This window comes from Adelges cooleyi, unplaced genomic scaffold (assembly GCF_023614345.1).
Source record: "Adelges cooleyi isolate 19-005CV unplaced genomic scaffold, UGA_ACOO_1.1 ACOO_flye_CR_arks_rails_tigmint_CR_PRNA_651, whole genome shotgun sequence".
Classification (NCBI taxonomy): Eukaryota; Metazoa; Arthropoda; class Insecta; order Hemiptera; family Adelgidae; genus Adelges; species Adelges cooleyi.
Window position 1 is genome coordinate 13,261,428 of NW_026096352.1, and position 19,952 is coordinate 13,281,379.

General features: G+C 33.0%; 2 protein-coding genes across 24 annotated transcripts in view; one reads left to right on the top strand and one right to left on the bottom strand.

The window, feature by feature from the left end:
- Nucleotides 1-698: 698 nt before the first annotated feature.
- LOC126844178 (uncharacterized) lies at nucleotides 699-16,144 on the top strand. 22 transcript variants are annotated; one of them, XM_050582116.1, is made up of 6 exons: nucleotides 699-1,124; nucleotides 3,935-4,517; nucleotides 4,563-5,507; nucleotides 5,553-5,597; nucleotides 14,906-14,952; nucleotides 15,331-16,144. In XM_050582116.1, the coding sequence occupies exons 1-6, from the start codon at nucleotides 1,119-1,121 to the stop codon at nucleotides 15,979-15,981; spliced, it is 2,277 nt and encodes a 758-aa protein (XP_050438073.1). In that variant the 5' UTR covers nucleotides 699-1,118; the 3' UTR covers nucleotides 15,982-16,144. The 22 variants fall into 22 exon arrangements, with proteins under 22 accessions (XP_050438073.1, XP_050438068.1, XP_050438067.1 ...); XM_050582120.1 differs by lacking the exons at nucleotides 14,906-14,952; nucleotides 15,331-16,144 and adding an exon at nucleotides 6,032-6,941 and having other exon boundaries at nucleotides 732-1,124; nucleotides 4,563-4,697; nucleotides 4,743-4,787; nucleotides 5,058-5,644; XM_050582111.1 differs by having other exon boundaries at nucleotides 701-1,124; nucleotides 4,563-5,597.
- A 1,980-nt stretch (nucleotides 16,145-18,124) lies between these two features.
- Nucleotides 18,125-19,952, bottom strand: part of LOC126844529 (ferritin heavy polypeptide-like 17) — a 49,528-nt gene continuing 47,700 nt past the window's right edge. For both annotated transcript variants that reach the window (XM_050582801.1, XM_050582800.1), the window contains exons 4-6: nucleotides 19,124-19,288; nucleotides 18,897-19,022; nucleotides 18,125-18,687 (exon numbers count right to left, since the gene is read on the bottom strand). In XM_050582801.1, coding sequence (XP_050438758.1) covers nucleotides 18,529-18,687; nucleotides 18,897-19,022; nucleotides 19,124-19,288 — 450 coding nt within the window. In that variant the 3' untranslated portion in view covers nucleotides 18,125-18,528. The remainder of the gene's footprint in view (nucleotides 18,688-18,896; nucleotides 19,023-19,123; nucleotides 19,289-19,952) is intronic.

Below are 19,952 nucleotides of genomic sequence, written 5' to 3' on the forward strand. Positions count from 1 at the left end.
ACCCTAAGTATACATTTATACGGTATTTTTTGTCAAGTAGGAGAGTATAGAGACAATCTCTATAGTTAATTGTAAAATAATCGTACAACATACAATACCATAGCGTATATTATGGATTTTGAAATTCGAAACTGTCACTGCGGCCGTTTAGACGTACTAATGGACACGACCGTAGATGCCATCTCACATATTATTATTATTATAGGTGCACACATTACACGTATATACTGCAATAAAAGTGTTTCGAAAAAAACGACCGGAGAAGAGTTGTGGAAAAAAAAACGTGCGGCGAAAAATGTAATAATTCTCGTCGTATTGGTTTCGGCGCGCTAGTTTCGGTAGTGTAACACGAAATTAATAACGTAATGCGTTATTGAAGAAGCATTAAAACTAGATCAGCCGTCTATTATTAATGTAAACACAATGCACGGGTCTCAAGTGAGCGGTAGCCGAGTTTTTTGTTAAACGCCGTCTCGCGCACAACATTATATACATATATATGTACAATACTTACCTATTATCATTCAATAGATCTATCATAATATACATGTGCTCGGCTATATTATTATTATTGTGGCCGTTGCGCAACCGGTGCATGTACCGCGTACACGCAGGGCTGTCGGCGAGATCGAGTGAAAGATGATCCACGGCGTGTCATCATTTCCCATCGTCCCGGAGTCCTTGCTTTTGATCGTTATTATTAGGCGCGCCCCACAACGCCGCGGATCCTCTTTTTAGGTACGTTCTCATTGAGTGAGCCGCCGGCCCCCCTGATCGGGTACTCCCCGAAAAAAAAACACAACAATAATAATATGAAACACCTTCACGAGTCACAATTATTATCATCATCGTCGTCATCATCATCATCATCAGCATCGTCGTCATCGCACATCATCGTCCAGATCGTCATATTCGTGTTTTATGCTCCCTCTTACCCCGTTAACGGGTAAAAGTCGTGTAGTGATCTCCGTCGTCTCGCCACTATAAAGACAGCCGGCGCATCCCTAGACGGCATCATTCACACCTCGTCAGTCCGTCTACCACATAGTGTTTGCAGACTTACAGTATCGTCGTATCGTCAACAAGCAGCACTGCACTCAGCCGCCAAAACAGTCGAGATGAATGTAAGTACAACAATTGTATACTTACACTTACATTGGATTAGACACACTATCAATGTGCCGCCGGTAACTCACTCCTGAGTAAAGCCTAAAGAAAATATGTTTGAACTTTATTTTCACAACTATTCTTACTGTATTCAAATTTAAAAGGTGTCTTAGCAAGTTCTTTTACAATATATACAGGGTGGCCCACGAAGATTTGACAAATTAAATAACTTTTGATCAAGTGAATATTTTTGAGATTTTTTTTAAAATAATGTATACTCATTTGCGCTATAAGCACCGTGGTGTTTATTGCACTTACCTGTTTTACTTTTTTTAATAGTTTTTTTATTTTTTTTATTACACATTTTTATTTTTTTTTAAGATGGCCTTTTGTTCAAAATAATTTTTTTTAAAAATTGGCGAAAAAAATTTGTAATTTTATTCATCCGTTCAAAAGTTATACTCATTTGAAAGTGAGGATGACTGATGACGGGAGTTGGAGTAAACCGTGTAGATTTATTTTTATCAGCGCGCGTTATAAACCACGGTGCTTATAGCGCAAATGAGTATAAATTATTTAAAAAAAAAAAATCTCAAAAATATTCACTAGAACAAAAGTTATTTAATTTGTCAAATCTTCGTGGGCCACCCTGTATATTTTTTTCAGTCTAAAGTTGTCATCTAAAAGTATTATGTTCGATAACGAGTTATTAAGTTATAAATACTTGAATTACTTAGGTATTATAGGAAAATAGTGCTGTAAAATCTGCTTACATTTGAAAACTTCAACCACAACGTTTACTCCTAGAGCATTTATTCAAAACTGACTTGTGTTAAGTTGATCATTCATTCATTAGTTATTATCAACTGAATAATTTTATAAATAAGTATAAGTTATTACTTATCAAAAACCTAATATGAATTTATAGTATCAGTAGACTAGAATTAGATAGTTAATATATAGGATTAAAGGGAAAACAACTGTTAAAAAAAATTAAAAAGTTCGGGAGTTACTTGATCTCCAGAAAAGAAATATTTTATTTCAAGACACGGTATTCTTCTTAATTTTTGTAATAAATGTTGATATTTACTCCAAACCTAACTAATATAATTATAAAAAGTAATATCAGTAATTATGATAGCGGTTTTTTTGAACTGTTGAATGACAACGTGCAAAATATTCTAGTTACAAACTCTAAGTCTATGCCAAAGTAATACCCGTAAGACAATAAAGGATTATGATTTAATAATCCAAGGCAATCGTGGGAAAAACTGAATAAGAAATCTTTTTAAAACTAAAGACATTAAATTTGCATATTATTGTTATTAGATATCACTTTCTACAAAGTCCTATCGCGCCTGTACCAATATTACTTATCTATATTTCTGATGTAATTTTTAAAGTGCGCTTCCGGGAAATAACTCACACAGTAGCTTACAAGAATAAACATGTTATGTTATAACTTTGCACACGACCTAATCAAATTTTCTACAAAAAAAAAATATTTATTTGAAAAATAAATTGTCGAATTTTTTTAAGTTTTGTTATTATTGAGACGTAAAAAAACTTTGAAAACATTCACATAATAGTATGATATTTTATAACAATGTACGTGATTCTAAAATAAAATGTAAATATTTTAAAAAAATATAAATATCTAAAAAAAATATTAGTCATTGGAGTAAAAGATAAAGACACTAGACCAATGATTAATAATTTTCCATTAAGAATACTTAAGTTTTAATATACGTTCAAGTAAATTTAGACTTTATTCAAAGTTTATAACGCCCATACCAACAAAGGTAAAATATAACAGGTTTTTGATAACGAAGTAATAGTCAATTTAACTAAATCAACTCAAAGGGCATTCAAAATTGAATATTAATTGTAAATATACAATACAATTTAATAAGTTGAGCGCATTTTACAAAAAAATACTAACTAATAATTTATAAATTAATAACTTTCTAATAAATGTTAAACTAAACTAACGTTGTATAATATAATAACTTAAAATTATTAAATTTTAATCTACCTACCATCGGCAATAATAAAATTTAATATTTTTTTTATGTTTAAACTACAATGTACAATAAGTAACAAGTAAAACCAACCAAACTTTAGTAACCATTCTCGACTAAAAGTAAGGTGTAAACACATATTTAAATTTATACTATCTTTAGAGACACTACGATTGCTGATATTAGAATTTTTTTTAAACTATTAATGTTTTTATCCCTTACCTAGAATTTTTTTTTCAATGTTACTTTTAGCAAATATATAAAACTATTGTCTTCGAGCGATATATTTTAGTTAAAAAATAGTATAAAATTTGTTTTGCCTGACCAAGGGGTGAAACTACCCCTTTACGATTGTGAGGGTTAAGTCATTACACTCCAAAAAATGATTAATCGAAACCTTACGATCGTGTGGCTTCGGTCCATAAGGAATGTATTTTAAAAACTTATTTTTCATGTTTGAAATAATATAAGGAAATACCTTTAACTTTTCAATATCACGCCAACATGGTGGCCTAGAAACTACCTGAATTTTATTCTAATTTTACTAAAACCTTAACATATTTAAATAAGTATTTTACAGTTCTGTGTTACAAAATCATATTTTTTTTTATGATAAATCGGGGGATCAACTTAAAAGGTTTTTAAAAGTTCAAAAAAAAAAAAAATAAGGCAAAATATTTAACTCCAATTTACACAATTTAGAATATTTTATTGTTATTAGTTACATCAGCTTTTAAAAAAAAAAAAAATTATAATTCATTACTTTTAAATGAAACTTATGCCCACATGAATTATGACTTTTTTAGATAATATTTTTGTTGGTACTATCAATTGCCTTTGTGGTAGCCGAACCACCTAGTTATGGTAGTAATGGAGGAGGTGGGACTAGCGGAGGAAATAAAAACGGAGGATATGGTGGTAAAGGACAATATGGAGGTGGAAGTAGCGGAAGTGGCTCGTCGTCACTAAGTCCGTTTTTCAGTGGAGCAAATCAATATGGATCTCAATCTAGTCAGTCTGGAGCTGGAAACCGATATTCTTCATTAGGATCTAAATTTGGAGGAAGTCGTGGTGGTTATGGAGGATCCGGCTCACGTAACAATCGTTATGGAAGTGGTTCATCGGGTAACCTAGGAAGTGGCTCATCTGGCGGCTACGGTGGCGGATCCTCTGGTGGATTTGGTGGTGGAGCAGCTGGCGGTTACGGAGGCGGATCTTCAGGTTTCGGAGGTGGCTCATCCGGCGGTCTTGGAGGAGGCTCATCCGGTGGTTATGGAAGCGGATCTGGCGGTCTTGGAGGAGGCTCATCCGGCGGTTATGGAAGCAGATCTGGCGGTCTTGGAGGAGGCTCATCCGGCGGTTATGGAAGCGGATCTGGCGGCCTTGGAGGTGGCTCATCTGGTGGATACGGAAGCGGATCTGGCGGTCTTGGAGGTGGCTCATCTGGCGGATATGGAAGCGGATCTGGTGGTTTAGGAGGTGGGTCGTCCGGTGGTTATGGAAGTGGATCTGGCGGTCTTGGAGGAGGCTCATCCGGTGGTTATGGAAGCGGATCTGGCGGTCTTGGAGGTGGCTCATCCGGCGGTTATGGAAGCGGATCTGGCGGTCTTGGAGGAGGCTCATCCGGCGGTTATGGGAGCGGATCTGGCGGCCTTGGAGGTGGCTCATCTGGTGGATACGGAAGCGGATCTGGCGGTCTTGGAGGTGGCTCATCCGGCGGATATGGAAGCGGATCTGGTGGTTTAGGAGGTGGGTCGTCCGGCGGCTATGGAAGTGGATCTGGCGGTCTTGGTGGAGGCTCATCCGGTGGTTATGGAAGCGGATCTGGTGGTTTAGGAGGTGGGTCATCCGGTGGATACGGAAGCGGATCTGGTGGTTTAGGAGGTGGGTCATCCGGTGGATACGGAAGCGGATCTGGTGGGTTAGGAGGTGGCTCATCCGGCGGCTATGGAAGTGGATCTGGCGGTCTTGGAGGAGGCTCATCCGGCGGTTATGGAAGCGGATCTGGCGGCCTTGGAGGTGGCTCATCCGGTGGTTATGGAAGCGGATCAGGAGGTTTAGGAGGTGGATCGTCCGGAGGTTATGGAAGTGGATCCGGTGGTTTAGGTGGTGGCTCGTCTGGTGGCTATGGAAGCGGATCCGGGGGTTTGGGAGGTGGCTCATCCGGTGGTTATGGAAGCGGATCGGGAGGTTTAGGAGGTGGATCATCCGGAGGTTATGGAAGTGGATCCGGTGGCTTAGGTGGTGGCTCGTCTGGTGGCTATGGAAGCGGATCCGGTGGTTTGGGAGGTGGCTCATCTGGCGGGTATGGAAGCGGATCAGGCGGTTTAGGAGGTGGGGCCTCTGGCGGATATGGAAGTGGATCAGGCGGTTTAGGAGGTGGAGCCTCTGGCGGATATGGAAGTGGATCAGGCGATTTAGGAGGTGGCTCATCCGGCGGATATGGAGCTGATGGTAACCAATTTGGAGGTGCTGGCGGAAACGGTGCCGGAGGATCTGGAAATGATCCATTAGCGGTAAGTTTTAATCAATTTTTAAATACCTACAAATTACGAATAATTTGGAAAGTAAATAATAAATATAGGAAATTAAAGAATAGGATTGCATTATGTGGTGGAAATTCTAAAAATGTAATTAAAGACATAAAAAAGTAAAATAAGATTATCATATAAATCGTTGTGTGACATAAAGTGTGTGACACAATTATACAAGGCATCAAACTTGGAACTAGAAGTGTCATATTTGATATTTACAACATCTGCGAAACTGCGTTGTTCACACTCCCCTTTTCCTCTTCGCCTTGCATGATCTCAACTTCTTTTGAGGAAAAATAATAATTATCATAATATTAGTAGAAATTTAAAAAAACTATTTTTTACTAATGTGAATACATTGTTGTTTAGGAACCGGCTAATTATGAATTTTCATATGAAGTAAATGCGCCTGAATCAGGAGCTATTTTCGGTCATAAAGAAAGTCGTCAAGGTGAAGAAGCAACTGGAGTGTATCATGTACTATTACCTGACGGCAGAACACAAATTGTGGAATATGAAGCCGATGAAGAAGGATATAAGCCAAAAATTACCTACACTGATCCAGTTGGAGGATACGCTGGTGACCGTCAATCTGGCAATGGTTTTGGTGGAAATGGTGGTGCAGGAGGCGCGGGAGGCTCGTATGGGAATGGAAATGGAGGAGGCAATTATGGACAAGGCGGTGGCAATAGCGGTTCAGGTAGCTCTTATGGATCAGGCAGTGGTAGTGCAGGAGGATTAAATGGAGGCCAAGGCGGTTCTTATGGCGGTTCCGGTGGTGCTGGCAACTTGGGAGGCGGCTATGGTGGTTCCAGTGGAAGTGCCGGAGGATCTTATGGTGGATTTGGCGGTTCAAATGGTGGACTCGGATCCGGTGGCTACAACAGTTTAGGAGGTTCTGGAAACGGATTGAGTAGTTCATATGGAGCTCCTAGTGGTAACGCAAATAGTGGTTTAGGTGGTGGTTATGGGGGATCGGGTAGCAATGGCCTAAGTGGTTCATATGGCGTACCAAGTGGTTCCAGCGGTAGCATAACAGGTGCGTACGGATTACCGGGTGGTTCTAGTAATGGTGTTGGCGGTCGCAATTCTCTAGGTAGTGGATCATCATCTTATTAGTTACTTTTTCATTGCTCAAATTCATATAATTCTTGTTAAATAATATTTCAGTACATGCAATAATATTGTTGTAATAGTATAGTTTTCTGTTTTTATAAATTCTACTTGTACTTACTATCTTTATATATTGTATTTAATCGTATTGTGTTCCAATCATGATAAGTTGTCTTATTTCATCTTTAAGAATATTTTAATTTGTATTATTTTATAACTGAATAATTTAAATTTTAAATTATATCATACTTATGCATTATTGTATACTAAAAAAATGTCTAAAAGTTATTTTAACTAAAATAATATCTCTCCTGAACTGTAACTTAAGGTACCTATAATATACATATATTATACAGTAAACGTCAAAAGTTTGAATACATATGAAGAAACAGGCGTTTTTTTAGTTACTTTATTTATTTGACTAGCTTACTTTATTTACATAATTTTGGTTTGTACAACATTCTATGATTATTCTTACTGTATATTTTTTATAGAAATCAAATTAAAAAATATATATATATTACTCAGAAATAATTGCCTAATTGTTCTTTGGCAACAAACATCATGATGGAAATAACCATCAAGTAACCAGATTTAGGGTAACGTTGTGCCATCGATAACATCATTGATGAAATCGATATTTGTCAAACGATTACAAAAAGGTGGTTAATATATTTAAATGTTGAAAAAATGGCAAAAACTAAACCGAAATTTTTAAAGCAATAGGTGGTTTTCACCCTTACTTTAAAAAAAAGTCTGCTAAAGTAACATTTTGTTTTTTTTTTATTAGATTTCTTTAAAATACATTCAGAATAATTAAAAAATATACACACCAAAGCTATGTAAATAAACTAATTTGTTTTTGTAAAATAAATGATGTAACTAATTAAACTATTGTTTTCACGTGTGTATTCGAAGTTTTGGCCTTACTGTATATTGTTTACAAGAGATAATATAGCCTATAGGTACTGACTACTGTAAAACTTAATGAGTTCTCAATTATCTTTTTATAAAAATAAATTTAGAAAGGGCTAAATGAATTTGTTTTTCTTTATAACTATTTTCAGTTTAACTTTTAACAAAAACTAATAACATAACCATAATTACTTTATACTTGAGGTTGTATTTTTCACTTTTCAATTTCAAATTTTAACGCTTTCCAATTGAGATTTGAAAATTCTAAGCATATTTTAATTTAACTAAAACATGCCAGTTTTGACATTGAAGACGACAACGGACAACTTTCTTTTTACATGTATCTTAAAAATGTACATAGTATAAACTTAAAACTGACGCGCTAAAAGTTTTTTGAAAAATAGTCTAATTAGTTCCAAATTTGTATGGAATAATCTTTAAACATAGTACCATCAATACACCTTGACAAATAAAAAAAATACCATAAACTATCCCAAAGAAGTGGAATTTTTTCTTTTATTTCACTTTTTCGAGAGAAAATTTGGTATTTAAGGTTTAAAATTTAGATTGATGGTATATGGATGGGGTTATATCATATCAGCTTTCTTAAAAATCTATTGTCTAAACTTTTTTTTCGTAAAGCATAAAAAAACGCAACAAAAAAAGGGGGAAAATCACAATTTTATAACAAATATGGAAAGTTTTTTTCTAACACATTACATGAGATTAATTATTTATTAGGTGGTAACTTAAGCACAGCGATGCGATGATTTGATGGATAAAAGAGATTGAAGGGCGTAAAGCGATGAGCAAAATGCAACATTTTTTGAATTGGTTATTTAGAAATGAGAACATGCTACGACTGTTTATCAATTCCTCGCTGTACGGCTTCTCGAACTAAAGTCGCCGGTTGATCATCGACCTGCGATATAGTATATGTTATTAAACTAGATTTTTACTAAATGCTAAGGAAAAAAAGTTACACCAAAGACACTACTGTGACTTAAAAATTGTATAGATTTACTACTAAGAGCATCGGCTTTAACGCAATCGACATGGAATAATTAATTACAAAGACAATACAGATAAATCAGTTTTAATTATCGTTCCCAAACAAGTATGACAAATGCTGGAACTGGTATCTCAGCGACGACTTAAGTGGCTAAGTAGTCGTCAGGTAGGACAAAAAAATATTAATAATAAGAAAAATAATTTCAAAATCTTATATATGGATCCTTTGTTAGGTACACATTTTGTAAAAAAATGTCCACATTTTTCATCAAAGCTACAAAGCTACAAAAAGCCAATAATACATGTAAAACATTAAAATCCGCTATCTAACTTTAAGCATAAGTAAATATGTTCATAATAGTGCTTAAAGGTGTTTCGGATTTTCGTTAGACACTCGTTTTATCAAAAAATCAAAGTAATTTTTTTGTTTTTCATTTTGAAAATATTGTTTACCTATACCTACTAAATAAATAAAAATTTAAAATATGATTTTCTTTACTATATATATAAAACCATAAGTTGCTCAAAGTTTTTTCTAGATTGTTTTCCTAAAGTTTTACATCGAGAAGAAATTTCAAAAATTATTTTTTGTTTTGTTATTTTTTAAAACTTTGCTGTCTTATTAAATTTAAATGGTAACTTGTGTTACGTAGTACATGCACTGAGAAAAATCTAACTTTTTACTTGTCGATTTAGATATTAAAATTGTAATAACTAAAAAAATTATTATTATTTTACGAAAAATAACATGTTATAATTTAGTAAACACCTGACAAAAGTAAAAATATTACGAATCAACACAAATCACTCAATACACATTACACAATTCAACGTTCATGGCCTATGGTTTAAAAATATGATTTAATGATATTTATAAACAAGTAAAAACAAACCCTGATGCTAGAAAATTTTACATGCTATTCTGCACCTTCACTTCTGTCATCTGATATTAATAAAATTATGTATTCAGCAGTGATCATTTTGAATGCCCACAGGCTGTCATCGTTGCCGTCAAATGAAGGCTTTAAGTACAGGGAGATTCGTTTGGGTAAGACACTCATTTTCTCGGAATATATTAATATTTTTAACAATATTTTTTTCCAGTATTTTGAGGTACAGTTTGTACTATATTTTTCAATATTTTAAAAATTACCAATCATTATAAGCCAAAAAGGGGGATTTTTGTTTTTTTTTAATGGAAACATAACTATATAAATTTGTAGACAAAAAATTTAAAAATACGTTACCTATCGTTTGAATTTTTTATTTTTATTTATCTGTTCATTAGCTGTGACTTTTTAAAGATACTACATTTTCTCGTAATAATTATCAAATTTCTTCGGTTTTCGAAAACCGGTAGCACATAAAATTTATATTTATGTTCGCATCATCCAATTGACGATAACACTCTAACAACAATATCATAATGCGTGGTTATTTATTATATCTGATTATGATACGGGTACGGTAACACGTCAATTTATTTTTATGCGATATAATAAAACTGTTCGTCTTTGTAGTAACGATTGAAAAATATAAAGAAATACAGATACAAAAAATCAAATCTTTATAAAGTCATAACAAATGAACAAATAAATGAAAGTTCAAAATTCAAACGCTTAAATATTATTTTATTTTTTGTCCATAAATTTATTTAATTAAAAACATATATTTTCATTTAAAAAACTAAAAATCCCCTTTTTGGTTTACAAGGATTAGTGATAAACATTTTTAAAAGTTTTTAAAATATTGAAAAATATAGTACAATGATTACCGAAAATTTTTGGGAAAAAATATTGTTCAAAATATTAATATATTCCGAGAAAATGAGTTGTCTTACCCAAAATGAATCACCCTGTACAGCAACCACAAATAAATCTATCAACAGACCTAAGTAAAACAACAAGCTATTAGTTTTAGTGATACAAAGCACATTATTATTTATATTTTCTACAATAATGTAATTGCTAAAAATGTATACCAATACTAATAGCCGGAATCAATTTATCAGAATTAAAATTAAGAAGCTATATGTATATATGTATATATATACAGGGTGGCCCACAAAGATTTGACAAATCAAATAACTTTTGTTATAGTGAATATTTTTGAGATTTTGTTTTTTAAATAAGTTATATTATAGAGTAAACCGCGTAGAGTTATTTTTATCTGCGCGCGTTACCTACCGCACTCCACCTCCCGTCATCAGTCGTCCTCACCTTTAAATGAGTATAACATTTGAACAAATGAATAAAAATACACATTTTTTTCACCAATAATTTTTTAAAAATTATTTTGAATAAAATGGCCATCTTAAAAAAAAAAGAAAAAATGTAATAAAAATAATTAAAAAAAGTAAAACAGGTAAGTGCAATAAAAACCATGGTGATTATAGCGCACAAGAGTATAACTTATTTAAATAAAAAAAATCTCAAAAATATTTACTAGAACAAAAATTATTTAATTTGTGAAATCTTTGTGGACCACCCTGTATATATACATACATTTTTTTCTTTCTTTAAAGCCTTGTCTAAGAAACTAACAGTGTGCATAGAGTCTTACCTGCAACATTATATAACATTAAAATATATATAATGATTATAATAATAAATGTAATACTAATAATTAATTCACAAATATAATGCAAGCAATAGAGATATTGATTCAATTTACCAATGAGGAAATTAACTTGCATTTGGAACATCGGTTGAGACCAAAAGACCCAAAAAGATGTCTTCCAACCAGCAAGCCATAATGAGCAATTAATACAAGAATAAATTATGTGATTGAGTATGATAGAAAGTTACAAATATCCTGTTGTGTAAATATATTTAAAAAAAAAATTGGGGTAAGAATTAGAAATGCCTAAGCACATCGGTATTAAATAGTTTTAAATACTTGGTCAATGTAGTGTATATTATACTAGCTACATAGTGTTATAAATGGCATTAGATAATATTATTATAAAACTTGCAACTAATTTTTGTTTAGGTACGTTACCATTGAGTGTGCCGCCGGCCCTCCTGATCGGGTACTCCTCGAATTAATAAAACACTACGATAATAATATAAAACACCTTCACGAGTCACAATTATTATCATCATCAGCATTGTCGTCATCGCACATCACCGTCCATACCGTCATATTTGTGTTTTATGCTCCCTCTTAGCCCGTTAACGGGTAAAAGTCGTGTAGAGATCTCCGTCGCCTCGCCACTATAAAGACAGCCGGCGCATCCCTAGACGGCATCATTCACACATCATCAGTCCGTCTACCACATAGTGTTTGCAGACTTACAGTATCGTCGTATCGTCAACAAGCAGCACTGCACTCAGCCGCCAAATCAGTCAAGATGAACGTAAGTACAGCAATAATATACTTATACTTACATTGGATTAGACACACTATCAATGTGCTGCCAGCAGCTCACTCCTGAGTAAAGCCTAAGGAAAATAAGTTTATTTTCACAACTATTCTTACTGTATTCAAATTTAAAAGGTGTCTTAGTAAAGTTTTTTTATATAATGTATACATTTTTACAGTCCAAAGTTGTCTTTTAAAAATACTATGTTCCATAACCAAATTGAGTTATGAATAAATTGCTTAGGTATGGTAGGAAAATAGTGCTGTAAAATCTGCTTACACTTTAAAACTTCAACCACAACTTTTACTCTTAGAGTATTTATTCAAAACTGGTCATGGACCAGTTAAAATTATTTATAGATTGATTATAAGTAGAAGTAAAGAGAAAACAAGTGACTTGTGTTAAGTTGATCATTCAATGGTAATTATCATCGGAATTATTTTATAAATAAATATAAGTTATTACTTATCAAAAACCTAATATGAATTTATAGTATCAGTACACTAGAATTAGATAGTCGTATAGGATTAAAGGGAAAATACCTGTTATAAAAATTAAAGAGTTCGAGAGTACTTCTAGAGAACTGATCTCTAGAAAAGAAATATTTTTTTAAAGACACGATATTCTTCTTGATTTTTGTAATTAATGTTGATATTTGCTCCAATCCTAATATAATAATCCTAACTAATATAATCATAAAAATTAATCAAATATTCAATAAAAACTTTTTTATTGATAAAATAAATCGTCGATTGTTTAAAATTTTTGTTATGTTTGGGACGGAAAAATGTCTAAAAACATAAATCACAACAGAATAAAATATTTTATAACAATGCACGAGATTTTAAAATAAAATATAAATATCTAAAAAAATATTAGTCATTGGAGTAAAACATAAAGACACTAGACCATTATGAATTCTTAATTTGTCAATACGTTCAAGTAAATTTAGACTTTATTCAAAGTTTATAACGCTTTTTTAAGTAGTTTTTTCAATATTATTTTTAGCAAATATATAAAACTATTGTATTCGAGCGGTATATTATAGTTAAAATATAATATACAATTTGTTTTGCCTGACCAAGGGGTGAAACTAACCCTTTACGATTGTGAGGGTTAAGTAGTAAGTACACTCCAAACAATGATTAATCAAACCCTCACGATCGTGTGGCTACGGTCCGCAAGGGATGTATTTTAAAAACATATTTTTTATGTTTGAAATAATATAAGGAAATACCTTTAACTTTTCATTATTACGACAACATGGTGGCCTAGAAACTATTTAAATTTTATTATGAATTTACTAAAACCTTAACATATTTGAAAACAAATTTTATAGTTCTGTGTTATAAAATCATATTTTTTTTAATGATAAATCGAGGGAACAATTTCAGAGGTTTTTAAATAAAAAAAAATATTTAACTCCAATTTACACAATTTAGAATATTTTATTGTTATTAGTTACATCAGCTTTTTTAAAAAAAAAAAATTATTATTCATTACTTTTAATTGAAACTTATGCCCACATGAATTATGACTTTTTTAGATAATATTTTTGTTGGTACTATCAATTGCCTTTGTGGTAGCCGAACCACCTAGTTATGGTAGTAATGGAGGAGGTGGGACTAGCGGAGGAAATAAAAACGGAGGATATGGTGGTAAAGGACAATATGGAGGTGGAAGTAGCGGAAGTGGATCGTCGTCACTAAGTCCGTTTTTTACTGGAGCAAATCAATATGGATCTCAATCTAGTCAGTCTGGAGCTGGAAACCGATATTCTTCATTAGAATCTAAATTTGGAGGAAGTCGTGGTGGTTATGGAGGATCCGGCTCACGTAACAATCGTTATGGAAGTGGTTCATCGGGTAACCTAGGAAGTAGCTCATCTGGCGGCTACGGTGGTGGATCCTCTGGCGGATTTGGTGGTGGAGCAGCTGGCGGTTACGGAGGCGGATCTTCAGGTTTCGGAGGTGGCTCATCAGGCGGTCTTGGAGGAGGCTCATCCGGTGGTTATGGAAGCGGATCTGGCGGTCTTGGAGGAGGCTCATCCGGCGGTTATGGAAGCAGATCTGGCGGCCTTGGAGGTAGCTCATCTGGCGGCTATGGAAGTGGATCTGGCGATCTTGGAGGTGGCTCATCTGGTGGATACGGAAGCGGATCTGGCGGTCTTGGAGGTGGCTCATCCGGCAGATATGGAAGCGGATCTGGTGGTTTAGGAGGTGGGTCGTCCGGTGGTTATGGAAGTGGATCTGGCAGTCTTGGAGGAGGCTCATCCGGTGATTATGGTGGCGGATCCTCTGGCGGATTTGGTGGTGGAGCAGCTGGCGGTTACGGAGGCGGATCTTCAGGTTTCGGAGGTGGCTCATCCGGTGGCTATGGAAGCGGATCTGGCGGTCTTGGAGGAGGCTCATCCGGCGGTTATGGAAGCAGATCTGGCGGCCTTGGAGGTGGCTCATCTGGTGGATACGGAAGCGGATCTGGTGGTTTAGGAGGTGGGTCGTCCGGTGGTTATGGAAGTGGATCTGGCGGTCTTGGAGGAGGCTCATCCGGTGGTTATGGAAGCGGATCTGGCGGTCTTGGAGGTGGCTCATCCGGCGGATATGGAAGCGGATCTGGTGGTTTAGGAGGTGGGTCATCCGGTGAATACGGAAGCGGATCTGGTGGGTTAGGAGGTGGCTCATCCGGCGGCTATGGAAGTGGATCTGGCGGTCTTGGAGGAGGCTTATCCGGCGGTTATGGAAGCGGATCAGGAGGTTTAGGAGGTGGTGCCTCTGGCGGATCAGGCGGTTTAGGAGGTCGCTCATCCGGTGAATATGGAGCTGATGGTAACCAATTTGGAGGTGCTGGCGGAAACGGTGCCGGAGGATCTGAAAATGATCCATTAGCGGTAAGTTTTAATCAATTTGAAAATTATTTAAGTATTTAAATACCTACAAATTACGAATGATTCGGAAAGTAAATAACAAATATAGAATTAAAGAATAGGATTGTATTAAGTGGTGGGAAATCCCAAAAATGTAATTAAAGACATATGAATCGCTGTGTGACACAATTATATTAGGTGTCAAACTTGGGACAAGTGTCGGGATTGATGTTGACAACTATGAAACTGCGTTGTTTACACTCCCCTTTTCCTCTTCGCCTTGCATGAATTGAACTTCTTTATAGACATTATCTAGTGTCATAATAATAATTATCATAATATAAGTAGAAATGAAAAAAAACTATTTTTTACTAATGTGACTAATGTGACATTGTTGTTTAGGAACCGGCTAATTATGAATTTTCATATGAAGTAAATGCGCCTGAAACAGGAGCTATTTTCGGCCATAAAGAAAGTCGTCAAGGTGAAGAAGCAACTGGAGTGTATCATGTACTATTACCTGACGGCAGAACACAAATTGTGGAATATGAAGCCGATGAAGAAGGATATAAGCCAAAAATTACCTACACTGATCCAGTTGGAGGATACGCTGGTGACCGTCAATCTGGCAATGGTTTTGGTGGAAATGGTGGTGCAGGAGGCGCAGGGGGATTAAATGGAGGCCAAGGCGGTTCTTATGGCGGTTCCGGTGGTGCTGGCAACTTGGGAGGCGGCTATGGTGGTTCCAGTGGAAGTGCCGGAGGATCTTATGGTGGGTTTGGCGGTTCAAATGGTGGACTCGGATCCGGTGGCTACAACAGTTTAGGAGGTTCTGGAAACGGATTGAGTAGTTCATATGGAGCTCCTAGTGGTAACTCAAATAGTGGTTTAGGTGGTGGTTATGGGGGATCGGGTAGCAATGGCCTAAGTGGTTCATATAGCGTACCAAGTGGTTCCAGCGGTAGCATAACAGGTGCGTACGGATTACCGGGTGGTTCTAGTAATGGTGTTGGCGGTCGCAATTCTCTAGGTAGTGGATCATCATCTTATTAGTTACTTTTTCATTGCTCAAATTCATATAATTCTTGTTAAATAATATTTCAGTACATGCAATAATATTGTTGTAATAGTATAGTTTTCTGTTTTTATAAATTCTACTTGTACTTACTATCTTTATATATTGTATTTAATCGTATTGTGTTCCAATCATGATAAGTTGTCTTGTTTCATCTTTAAGAATAATTTAATTTGTATTATTTTATAACTGAATAATTAAAATTTTAAATGTAAAAATAAAAAAATGTCTAAAAGTTATCTTAACTAAAATAATATCTCTCCTGAACTGTAACTTAAGGTACCTATAAAGTATAATATATACACTTATATATAGTATATGTATATTGTACGCAAGGGACAATATAGCCTAAGGGTATTGACGACTGTAAAACTTAATGAGTTTTCATTTATTTAAAAAAAAAAAAAAATTTAGAAAGGTTTAAATTAATTTGTTTTTCTTTATAACTATTTTCAATCGAAACTTTTACCAAAAACTAATAAAATAACTATGATTACCTACTTTAAAATATTATTAATTATAGATAGGTACATTTTAAACTAACTTAATTCATATAGCTTTATCAAGTACTACATTGTTTATTTTACATTTAAACTTTAAAATAAGTCTTACCTTGTAAGGCATAAGGAAAATATAAGTGTACCTATTTGACAACCGCAATATTTTTAGAACTATCATGTTAAGCGGATTGGATCTCGATTAGGTATTTTTTACAGTCTTACCGATCGACCAACTGCATCGATAAAGAATCTAAAAACAGATTTAAATTCCCTATAATGTTTACTAGAGATTGCATTTTTCAATTTTCAATTTCAAATTTTAACGCTTTCCTGATGAGATTAGGAAACTCTAAGCATGTTTTAATTTAAACTAAAAGCATTTCTCAGATGAGTCTGCAACCACGAAAGAGCACTTTTATGTCTCTAGGTCCTTTTTACTGGTACATTTGAACAAAAATTCCAATGTTTTCATTTTACATGAGTATACTTGTATTTGTAGTATCATTACTACTAGAGAAGATGCTTCGAATATGGAATTCCATTTTGCTTTTTATCTCTTGTGAAAATAATTATGATGATAATAAGATACCACCAACATCATATAAAATACTATAAATGACATTTAATTTATATTTAAATGATATTTCTTGTATTGGATAATATTTAAAGGAAAATTAGCATAGAATATATTTTTTAGCGGTTAGTACACTACAGGATAAACTATTTGATGGAATGATCATAATGTGAAAACAATCATTTTTACCATTTCAGAAAATGTGTGGGTAATAGGGAATAGAATATTAAAGTGTATTAAAAAAAAATATATATATATATAATTACAATTTGATGCTATCACTTGTAGTTAATAACTGTGGTATATTTTAAATGTTAATTTGTAAAGTTATTCATTTATATAGAGGGCTGTATGAAATAAAAACTTCAAAAAGTAAAATAAATTTAAAAAATACGTCCTTTAATGTTTCCGTTATCTTAAAAACCGATAAACGTGTTTTATTCTGTTTGATAGCAGTACAGTGGTAGTAGCACCATATGGTCGATAAAAATATTAACTAAAGACCAAGTTACAGTCAAAGATAACACATAGCGACACATACTTCACTAAATAATCTAGTATTCCATATTCGACACACCTCCTCTATACATATTGGTACTTTAAATGTTATGCAGCTATTGGTTATACTATTAGGTACTTAAACTCTATCATTTATTAACTGCATAGTACACCGTTTTATTATAAGTAAATAATATTTATGCTTAAATCATTTTAACATAATAATATAAAGTAAAAAAAAAAAAAAATAGAAAATATCAGATTCAAACTTAACTAAACATTTTCTTCCTAGATTTTTTTGAAGCGGTTATTGATCAGATAACTATAGTCAATTGTAGATGATACTTTTTCTACAATCGATATTAGATCGAAGTCGAGAAAAAAAAATATAAAGATATATTAAATATTATTTTATATACAAAGATATATTTATATAAACATACTTATGAACACCATTGTAAAGCCAATATGTTCCATACATTTATTTTTTAATTAAAAGCTGGAGGTTTTCATAATATTATCATAAGAAGTAAGAAGTTAAACACCACATTTTCAACATAAAATTGTTTTATTCCAAAAAATACATATTAAGTAGAACAATAAAATAATAACATGATAGTAATAATAACTGGGTGTTCGACCCTAGTAGAGTTAATTGATCATAAACTAAGTAGTAAATTTTAAAAAATATAAAGAATAGAATAAAAAAAAAAAAGTGTGATTTACACAATTGTCTTAATTACATAATATCCATTTTAGATAATACGTTTATAGTTCGACATATAATTGTTCTTTAAAAGTTGTGATATTAGATATTTAAATATTTTGTTTATAAACTCATTATTGTATATTAAATGTCTATTCTCGTGTAAACTAGTATTCAAAGAAAATAGGCAAGTTCTATTTATAGTATAAATATTACTATTAACTTACAAAATATAAAGATATATAAATTAAATAGTTTTTTGTAGGTATTCATCGAACAAATAGAGTGACAAACTTGGGTCTGGTTGATTAGCAATCAAATGTTTCAAATCATTGGTGTGCCCAGCCAAATCTCGTACAAGCGATGAGTGCTTATGTACAAAGTTGTTTTCTATGTAAGATGCAACCTGTAAACATTATAATGTTGTAACAATATTTTATGTATACTTGTATATTTAATGCAAGCTTTTATGGTGAAAAATGGACAAAAAATACTCAAATAAATATTAAATTAACGTAATTCTCATACATTTTCTATCGATTGAATCAATTTAACTTGACCACATTAATACTACACTCGGTTACAGACCCAAATTTTATTTTACAAAAAAATTACCTCAGGATCGTGTTCCTTAACACGAGTAACTTCACTATGAATGTGAAATGCTTCGGAAGCCAAACGTTTTTGAATGTCCAATGCTTTAGCCATACTTCCCAATTCATACATCTCGTAATCGATTATCTTAAAAAAAAAAAAAATTATAATAACAATGTTGTTATAATAACACTAGAGTTGTCATAAATAACAAAAATAATTTATTTAAAATATTGGTAAACAAAAACCTTGTCGTTCTTTTCTTCATTAGCCAAACGGAAGTCCATGTGTCCTCCACGTTTGCTGATGAATTTCACTATGTCAATAGCTTGTTGCCAAGTATCGTCAGACAATTTTCTGTAAAGTTTTTCGAATCCACCACGGTTTTTTTCATAGTTTCCAAAATGAGAGGACTTGAAAAATAAAAACAAAAATTAATGAATACAAATTCTAATAAATAAATAACACAATTTTTTTTTTTTTAAAGGCCAACATAGTAATCAAATTGCAGTGAATGGTTTAAAATTAACAAAATTCGAAACACAAAATAAATAATTACTATTTAAAAATTCTAGTTTGTAAATGCAATAAAAAAAAATATAGCCTGTTCAATAATACGTCTTGACTTAAATTATTTAAATTTTGTTTTAACATTATTGCATCTTTAACTAGCTTGAATATATTGTATAATATCACATTGAAACATTTTTAAATTATGATTCATAATACTTAAAAACAAGACAATTATGAAACCAATGAAAATAATTACCTAAAAAGTTATATACATGATATACTAATAAGTGCTACTTAAAATTGTTGCCGTGGGTTTTTGTAACTATATAGAGTAACTACTATTAAAATATAAATTATTATTTATCATGGCACTACTTGCACTCAATTAAGAAGTGAAAAAAAAACAAACATGTGTTTTATTAACCAACAATATAGTTGTAATGTCTATGTCAATCAAAATAATTCTTTTCAAGTAGACATCTAATGAATTGTGTGTTGTACACATTAAATGGGGTTACTATATTAGGTTAAATACTTTGATATTATACTATGAGTCAGCGGCAG